Source organism: Pseudopodoces humilis, chromosome 14 (assembly GCF_049639895.1).
Source record: "Pseudopodoces humilis isolate 2021_Gansu_Grassland_sample_001 chromosome 14, ASM4963989v1, whole genome shotgun sequence".
NCBI lineage: Eukaryota > Metazoa > Chordata > Aves > Passeriformes > Paridae > Pseudopodoces > Pseudopodoces humilis.
Window position 1 is genome coordinate 20,407,542 of NC_142213.1, and position 9,884 is coordinate 20,417,425.

Sequence of the window (9,884 nt, forward strand, 5' to 3'; positions counted from 1 at the left end):
ACAGGGAGCTGCCACAAAGGCATCTGCAGCTATGTCAAAAAATAGATTATTAGAGGGAATTAATGAGTGTCCGCTGCCACCAGCCACGAACACAGTAATCTTAAACCCCCCCATGCAGTCACTGACCCCTGCTGCAGCTGCTAATCCTTTTGTGTCGTCTCAAATTCCCTCACCTACTAACCTTGATTATGGAACAGAGCCTTCGGCACCGTTACCATCCTCCCCTATGGGAAATAAATCTGTCCCTGAGGTAGGGCGTGAGTTAGGTGAAGTTATTGCACGGGAAAGAAGAGAGACATGGGCTACGTTAGCACGGAATATTTTGCAAGAGGGAGATCAGGAATTAGTAGTATTGGAAGTAGCATGTCCCGTAACCTTTGCACCAATGCAAGGGGGAGGAATACAAGCTCAAATTACAGCTTTGGATTGGAAGTGGTTATCACAGTTGCGATCTACAGTCAGTCAGTTTGGAGTGACCAGTGAACCGGTTAGACAGATGATTGATTATTTGTGGGGTACACAGATTTTGTTCCCTGGAGATTGTAAGAGTATTATGAAATTGATTCTTAGTCAGCATCAGCAGTTGTTGTTTAATGCACACTGGCAAGCTTATTGTCAAGAAAGTGTAAATGTGCAAAGGCAAGCAGGTGATCCACTGTATGGATTAACTTTGGAAGAACTTATGGGCTTAGGAGCATATAGTCAAGTGGAAGCACAAGCTATTTTGGGACCAGATAAGTTGAGAGAAGGAATGCGGTTGGCGCGAGCTGCGTTTGATCGGATCAAGGAGCCAGGAGGTATTCCATCTTATATGGGCATTAGACAGGGGCGAGATGAGCCATTTGGAGCATTTATTGATAAAGCAACTTCAGCTATAGAGCGAGCAGGTGTTCCTGAATATATGAGGGGAGCATTATTAAAACAATGTGCATTACAAAATTGTAATCCAGCAACCAGGTCAATTTTAAATTCCCTAAATGCTAATTGGACTATTGAGGAAGCATTAGAGAGAATGTCTAATATACCGGTGGGCTCACAGGCAATGTTAGTCCAAGCAATTAAAGAACTAGGACGAGGGTTAGAAAAGCAGGCTACATCTAATCAGAGTCAAGTTTTAGCAGCTCTTGCACCCCTACAAGTGGCTACAACCAACAATGGCAGGATTCCAGCCTCCCGATTCAAATGTTTTCGCTGTGGCAACCTTGGACGCATTCGGAAGGAATGTACTGTACCATCTGTTTGGTGCAATCAGTCCAATACCCATGCTGATAATGTCTGCCGCCGGAGATCGGGAAATGGGAAGGCCAGCGCGAGAAGCCGCCGCACCAGGACACAAATAGCAGCTGCCGGAACATCAGTGCAACTTCCCTCCAGCCTGCCACATCGGGGAGCCTCGGCCTGGACCTGGCAGCCTCAGTGACTGTGGATTTATTAACATCACAACCCTACAAGATTCCCACTGGAATTATTGGACCAGTGATAATAAATGGAAAAGCTATGGGTGCAATAGTGTTGGGACGTTCATCTGCTAGTCTAATGGGACTGTTTATTTTACCTGGAGTAATTGATGTGGACTATTCTGGTGAAATATATATCATTGCATATACACTGGCACCACCAGCCAGAATTGATAAAGGACAGCAAATTGCACAATTGGTGCCGCTGCCACAATATACCCATCAATTGACACCATTGAAAAATCAACCACGGGGAACGAGTGGATTTGGTTCTACAGGAGGACTTACATTGCTTACCCTGGACTTAAACACTCGACCCAAGCGAACAGTTGTTCTCAATTATAATGGAGAATCCCACCAATTAGAAGGACTATTGGATACTGGGGCAGACTCAAGTATTGTTGCTCCACAATATTGGCCCCAAGAATGGCCTTTGTTGCCTAGTATGGTTACTGTTACAGGGGTGGGAGGCTTAACTTTAGCAAAAAGGTCTCCACAAATCCAGATTCAATTAGATGGAAAGGTCATCAATTCTGTTTTGTCAATTGTTCCATTACCAGACAAGGTTCAATCGTCTAATTGGACGAGATATTTTGTCACAACTTGGTGTTGTTTTGACCAATGAGCACCCTTTAGAATAGAGGCCATTGTTTGGACTTTCCCACTCCCACTTAAACGGATAATTCAGGAACCAGTATGGGTTGAACAGTGGCCTTTAAAAAGGGAAAGTCTCCAACAAGCTCACCAATTGGTGCTGGAACAATATCAACAAGGGCATTTAAAGTTGTCAACAAGCCCTTGGAATACTCCTATTTTTGTTATTAAAAAGAAATCTGGAAAATATCGATTGCTGCATGACTTACGTGCAGTAAATGAACAAATGGAGCCAATGAGGGCGCTACAACCTGGTTTGCCCAATCCTGCAATGTTGCCAAAAGATTGGCCCTTGTTAATAATTGACTTAAAGGACTGTTTTTTCAGTATCTCACTGCATGAACAGGATACTTGCAGATTTGCTTTTACCTTGCCTTCATTAAATCGAGCAGAACCAGACAAGAGATTTGAATGGACAGTTTTACAACAAGGTATGCGTAATTCTCCTACCTTGTGCCAGCTTTATGTTGATAATGCTTTGCAGCCACTACGTCTTCGATGGCCTACAACTATTATTTATCACTATATGGATGATATTCTTTTTGCTCAGTCACAACCTTTTGCAGATAAACAAGTTGAGGATATTCAAACACAACTATTTCAGAATGGACTGGTTGTTGCACCTGAGAAAATACAGCAGTCATCTCCATGGAAATATCTCGGGTGGACTTTAACTAAGCAATATGTTGCCCCTCAGAAACTGTCATTAAACATGTCACTTCATACTGTTCATGATGCTCAGCGATTGCTGGGAGATTTACAATGGCTTAAACCTGTTGTGGGTATTCCTAATGAACTCTTACAATCCTTACGACCTTTGTTAAAAGGTACTGATCCTACAGCACCTATACAGGTTACCAGTGAACAACAAGAAGCTCTCAATAAAATAATGGACTGTATCCGGACAGGTGTTGTTCGTAGACGAGATCCAGACTTGGACATTAATCTTACTGTATGGTTTGGACCTCAACATCTCATTGGTGCTTTAACGCAGCAACAAAAGAAAACGGGGGAGATATGGGTGTTAGAGTGGTTGTTGCCACCATTACAACAGAGACATACCTTAATTCAAAAAATTGAAATTTTAGCAAATTTGATAAAACAAGGGCAGAAGCGATTGTGGCAAATTATGGGTGCAGATCCAGCTGTAATTCAGATACCAATAAAAAAGGATACTTTAGATTGGTATTTAATTCACAGCTCCACATTGCAAGAAGCATTGCTTGACAACAGCAGTGTGGTCAGTACTGAGGAAGTGCCTCGAATACCACTACGATGGATAGGCCAGCAGAATTGGATTGAAAAGCCCAAATGATCATTTGTGCCATTACCAGGGGCATCAACTGTGTTCACTGATGCTGGAAAGAAATCTCGTACAGCTGCTGCTACATGGCAAAATTCAGAAGGAAAATGGAATCATCATATTATTCCAGCTCAAAAGGAGGACACGTTACAAACTCTGGAATTGGTTGCTGTTGTTTGGGTTTTGGTGCAGTTTAAGGGTCCTGTTAATGTGGTAACTGATTCATTTTATGTTGCAGGAGTGAGTGAACGTATTGAAAATGCAGACATTAAGGAAGTAAAAAACCCTCGTTTATATGAACTGTTTTTGCAGCTTCAAAGAGCAGTAAAGCTGAGGACTGCTGCCTTTGCTATTATCCATATTCGTAGCCATAAATGGGATGTGGGTTTAGGAGAAGGAAATGCTAGGGCAGATTGATTGGTTTCATTGACACAAAATAGTCCTGTCCCACCACAGACATTAGCTAGAGAAGCTCATGCCATCTTTCACCAAAATGCAAAAGGTCTCCATAGGGAGTTTCAGATACCTTTAGAAGAGGCTCGGGCTATTGTCAAAGCATGTCCTATTTGTAGTTTTCACAATCAAGGCAGTGGATTGGGTCTTGGGGTAAACCCTAGAGGATTACAGGCTAATGAGTTGTGGCAAATGGATATTACTCATGTTGCAGAGTTTGGGAGAGTTAAGTATGTACATGTCACCATTGATACTTATAGTCATTACATCTGGGCTACAGCTCAATCTGGTGAGAAAGCACAGAATGTTGAGCGACATTTAGTAAGTTGTTTTGCAGTTATGGGAGTTCCACGATCTATTAAAACAGACAATGGGCCTGCTTATTGTAGTAGTAGAATTAAGCAGGTGATGCAATCATGGGGAATCAAACACATAACAGGGATTCCACATTCTCCCACGAGTCAGGCAATAGTAGAACGAGCTAATGGTACCTTAAAACAATATCTGAACAAATTTAGGGAGATTAAAGATCCACAAGAACGATTATTGCGTTGTTTATTTGTTCTAAATTTTTTATGTATTTTTGGAAACAGTGATTTGCCTGCAGCAGTACGTCATAGTGCGCCTGAAGCAGAGAAAACTCAAAGTCCAATATGGGTTCGCTATAGGGATCCAAAAACAGGACTGTGGGGAGGTCCTAGCAAGGTACTGTATTGGGGACGTGGTTATCTTTGTGTGTCTACCCCCACAGGGCCTGTCTGGGTGCCGAGCCGATGGACTAAACCTGCCGATCCCAGTGATTTACCTTCAGCTGATCCAGAAAATTTAGCAGATACTTCTTGTTCTCTATCATCAACATAGAGACAGGATCTGATGAACTCTCACATGAAAATTTTGTGTACAATACCAAATTGTGAATGTTATCCTTTTGTATGTTACATTTGTAAAGTGTGTAAGGAAAAGTGATGGATACATTCTAAGTGGGGTTGGTCTCCAAGAGGGATTTGTACAGAGTGTTACAACTTTGAAAGAAATTTAACTGAGATTGCATTACAGGAAGGTGTGCAAACAAGACAATTTGAGAAAGGATCTGATAGATGGTGAGAGATTTTTGCTTTTGGGATAAATCCAGAAAATTATTGTTATCATCCCAATACCCCTTTTACCATATATTCTTGAAATAACCACAATACGTTGTCGTAAGACACACAAATCAGGTGTGATATCCCAGGGGTAAAAAATAAAAATTGGGAGCAATTTTTAAAACGCCAGTCTCGAGAGAAAAGGTCTTTCCCTGAAAGTTATCCCTGCTGCCGAGAAGATGGAACACCCCGTGGTTCGAAGCAACCGAATCGACGGGCGAGGCAGAGGGGTAAAAGAAAAGGGAAGCAAGATCTCACATGGGATCCAGCCAAGATGCTGGCTGAACTGCCGCAATCCTTTTGAAGTCCTTAAGGGACTACCTCTGATCAGGTTATTGTTGTGGTTTACCATGATAAAGGGAAATGAAGGTTTTTTGATTGACATGGATGAGAGACAAAATATGTGGGTAACATGGGCTAATCAAACTGGACAGGATAATTTTTGCCTTTCAATGGCTACCCCTTCAGATCCTTTTTGAACTTGTTTAGTTGGTGCACCTTTAGATGATTCACTCAATGCCACAATGTTTAAAAACTGGACAAAGAATTGGAAAACACCCAAGGAAGCAAACAAAACATTATGTGAAATTCCATCAGGTAGATTCAGGATCAATATCTGTGACACAAGCTTAATTCAGGCAAATCCCATTGGAGCTCAAAATTGGTACATTGCTACAGGTTTAAATGTTACTGGGTCAGAACCACAAGAGTTAAGACTATTAGGTTCAGCCCCTAGCAATTACTGTTTAACTTTTGTCAATTGGGCTAGGAGTAATTATGCAAAAAAGTCTCATGGGCCAAATGGTACAAATGTTTCTCCACAAAATTTGTTATACTTGCAAAATAATAATGTATACTGTGGTAATTGGTCTTGCAAAGTAAATTCTAGCAGTACACCTCTACAATTACCACCTGGTATTTTTCTAATTTGTGGAGATCGTGCATGGCAAGGACTGCCAGCAAACATTAATGGAGGACCTTGTTATTTTGGGAAATTGACATTGTTTGCACCCACTATACAACAACTATTAGGAGCCAATAGAACCAGGTTACGAAAAAGGAGAAGTGTGTTTCAGTTGGGACCAGAATGCAAAGATCAGGTTGAGCTTTGGGAACGTCCTACAGTGATTGTGTCATCTATTTTTACACCTGGAGTATCTAGTGCTCAAGCCTTAACACAGTTACGACGACTGGCATGTTGGACAGGAAAACAGTTTAACATTACATCAAAGGTTTTGTCTGATTTGCTTTTGGATATGAATAGTGTTAGGCATGCTGTATTGCAGAATAGAGCTGCTATTGATTTTTTGCTATTAGCACAGGGCCATGGCTGTGAAGACTTTGATGGGATGTGTTGCATGAATCTCTCTGACCATTCAGTGTCTATTCATGCTCGTCTTCAACAACTACAGAACAATATGAAAAAATTAACCATGGAAACAAATCCATTAGAAGAGTGGTTTCAATCCCTAGGTCTCAGAGGATGGTTAAAAAATTTAGCACAAATGGCAATTGTTGTTATATTGATCATTGTGATTGTGTTACTGTTTATTCCTTGCATACTGCAATGCTTGCAAAACATGGTAAAGAAAGCTACTTCTACAGTTTTGTTAGTACAAAAAGAAAACAGGGGAATTGTGGAGGAATGGCTAGAGAGCAAAGGTCATGTTCCCATGCAGCAGTTAGCTGGGAAAGAGTTAGACAATGGAGTACAGTTGGTGTGAGATGTTGCAAAGTTCAGGAAGGCCTTAGTGATAACTGTTAACTGAGAACAGGATGCTGTGATCAGAAGAATGTGAATTCAGCATAGATGAGCAATCACAGGAATGTAGAATTAGGTGGAGTTGACCTTAAATGAAATATCCAATAATGAGCTTTCTTTTGCACTATGTATGAGCCTAATTAGTGATGCTATATAAATGGTTTTAGAGTTGCTAATAAACGAGACTTGCTGATCATTCATATTGAGTGCTGCATTTTCTCCCGCCGAACTCATCACATGATATTAGATATATTATGTCCATCCTTCTCTCTCCTGCTGAGTTCCTCTTGTGAGAAACTGTGTGGAAGAGACAACTAAAACAACTACTCAAAGTTTATAAAAGCAAGGACGGGAGGGCAGAAATCACCTTAGACCATCTAGCCTGTGAGGGGAATTTCAAGAAGCCTGAAGATTAGGCACAAGATATCCTTTGACCCATCCTTGAGGACATAAAGAATGCAGCAAAAACTGCCCTCCTTCAAACACCAGACAGCACAACACTGCAGCAAAGCCTCATGGAAATTAAACTGGGGCCAGAAGAGATTTATCAAATTTGTGGACAGACTCAAAAATTCAATCGATTAGCAGATTGATTCAGTACCAGCATGGGATGGGTTGCTCCGTAAACTTATAATTAACAACGTGAACACTGAATGTTAGTGAGTGTTGAGGGCACTCCCCTTTGAGCCCAAACCAACTATTGAACAGATGATTGAGGCATGTACCAGGCTGTCTGCCCCGGTACACACAGTTGTGGTGGCAGTAGGAAAAGAGGTGGCAGAAGCCATGGTGGCAGCCAAAGTTTCCTCAACACCAAGCAAAAAGAACTTAAGATGTTTTGAATGTGGGGAAATGGGGCACATAAGGGTTGAGTGCCATAGAAAGTTCGTGGAGCGTCATCCCTCATCTGCCTGTCATTCCAATGACTGCCTTGACTGCAGAGAGCACTTTAAATATTGCCCCCAGTTTCACCACCAGAGGCACCACCATCCGAACTCCCATTGGCATCCGGGAAACTACAGACTGAGCGTGGGACAGCCACGCATGACAACACCAAATGCCAGGCTGTACTGTCCTGTGCAGGATTGCCATTCCCAGCCATCAACAGTGGCTACAGCAAGGAACAGCAACATCTCCTCTCTGAAACCCTCAGTCAGTTTCCAGGAACCAGGCACATGTTGATGAGCAGATTATCATTTCATTTTGATGACCGACATGAGTACATTTTACCAACAGGGAAGTATGGACCATGTGCCTGGCCACAGGATGTTTTAATCATGGGGGACTCTCTACACAACATAAAGAGACTGGAAGTGGTCCCTGAGGTCCAAACTGTGATATCCCACAATGAAATAACTGTGAAAGTCATACATTTGGACCCTCCGTATTTTCTATCTAAAGGGACTCCAATTGCTACTGCCTTTTTACTGCTGGACTGGACTAACTCAATTCCTCCAAACCCAATGGCATATTGGACTGAGATTGTGGGCCAGGATAAACCCCTGATAGAGTGTGCCCTGTTTAACCAAGGTAATAAGATCTACCTCCCAGGGATGCTGGACATGGAACCGATGTTACCATCATATTGTGCTCTGAGTGGCCAGCAACATGGGAACCGGTTCCAGCCAATGGCGTGATCTCAGGCATCGGAGGAGCCACCACCTCCATGAGGATCAAGCATACCATCCTCATTGAAGGGCCAGAGGGTAAGGTGGCCACAGTGAGACCATTTGTGGTCAGGGCACCCATTAAACTATGGGGGAGGGACCTCTTGTCTCAATGGGGGATGCAGCTACAAATCCCATTTACACCACAGGATTTCTAGTTGGGGCCACTGTGGAGCGTGCCACCCCACAGTCGACATGGACTACCAACAACACTGTGTGGGTGGATCAGTGGGCCCTTATTGGTGAAAAACTAAAGGTGCTTGAATCCCTCGTGGAGGAGCAGCTTTCCAAGGAACATCTTGAACCATCCAATAGTCCCTGGAACTCCCCTTTGTGATTAAGAAACCAGGCAAAGACAGGTGGAGACTCCTCCAGGACCTCAGAAAAAATCAGTGAGGTCATTGAGGACATGGGTCCCCTCCAGCCTGGCCTTCCCTCACCTTCCATGCTCCCACAGGATTGGGAATTAGTAGTCATTGACATCCAGGACTGCTTTTTCACAATCCCGTTCCACCCTAAAGAGATGCCCCAAGGTTTGCCTTTTCCATTCCCTCCCCGAATAGACAGGCACCTCTCAGGCAGTATCAGTGGTGTGGGCTGCCACAGGGGATGAAAAATTCCCCATCCTTATGTCAACAACATGTGGCCCACACTTTCATGCCTGTCAGGAGACACCACCTAAACGCCATTCTGTTCCATTATATGAACAACATACTAATTTGCACAAAAGTCAGTATCTAGAGACTATACTTTGGGACACTACAGCAGCCCTCGAGAGTGCAGGTTTTGAAATTGCAGAAGAAAAGATCCAGCGGACAAGCCTGTGGTGGTACCTGGTATTGAAGATCAGGGAAGGGACCACTGTGCCCCAGCAGCTGACAATCAAAGACAACCCCACAATGCTCAAAGACCTCCACCAGCTCTGCGGGAGCATCAGTTGGGTGCGTCCTCTCCTGGGTATCACCACGGAGGACTTGGCACAGCTTTTCAACCTGCTCCGAGGTGCTGAGGACCTGGACTCCCCACATACTATCACTCCGGAAGCCAGAGTCTTAATAGACAAGGTGGCTGAAGCACTGGCCTCTAGACAAGCCCACAGGTACAACTCGGACTGACCTTTCCAACCTGTCCAGCTAGCCATCCTGGGTGAGTCCCCAAGATTTCACACTGTGCTTTTTCAGTGGGACACCTCACTCAGAGACCCACTTCTAATTCTGAGTGGGTGTTCTAAAGCCATCAGCCAATCAAAACCATCACAACACCATAAGAACTGATGGCTCAACTAATCATTTAAGCCAGGGCACGCCTCTGGACCTTAGCAGGGTGTGACCTTGCATGCATTTACCTGCCATTGACATCCAATTGTTTGGAAGCTTTGCTCCAAACAAATCAACATCTCCAGTTCACCCTTGACAGCTACCCAGGGCAAATTTCAATTCACTATCC

General features: G+C 43.3%; 2 protein-coding genes across 2 annotated transcripts; both read left to right on the forward strand.

The window, feature by feature from the left end:
• Nucleotides 1-226: 226 nt before the first annotated feature.
• On the forward strand, nt 227-1,420 carry LOC148183179 (endogenous retrovirus group K member 8 Gag polyprotein-like). The gene has a single exon (XM_088062436.1). The coding sequence runs from the start codon at nt 227-229 to the stop codon at nt 1,418-1,420; it is 1,194 nt and encodes a 397-aa protein (XP_087918562.1).
• A 1,124-nt stretch (nt 1,421-2,544) lies between these two features.
• On the forward strand, nt 2,545-6,733 carry LOC148183180 (syncytin-A-like). Its single transcript, XM_088062437.1, has 3 exons — nt 2,545-2,548; nt 4,461-4,572; nt 5,899-6,733. The coding sequence occupies exons 1-3, from the start codon at nt 2,545-2,547 to the stop codon at nt 6,731-6,733; spliced, it is 951 nt and encodes a 316-aa protein (XP_087918563.1).
• Nucleotides 6,734-9,884: the final 3,151 nt, after the last annotated feature.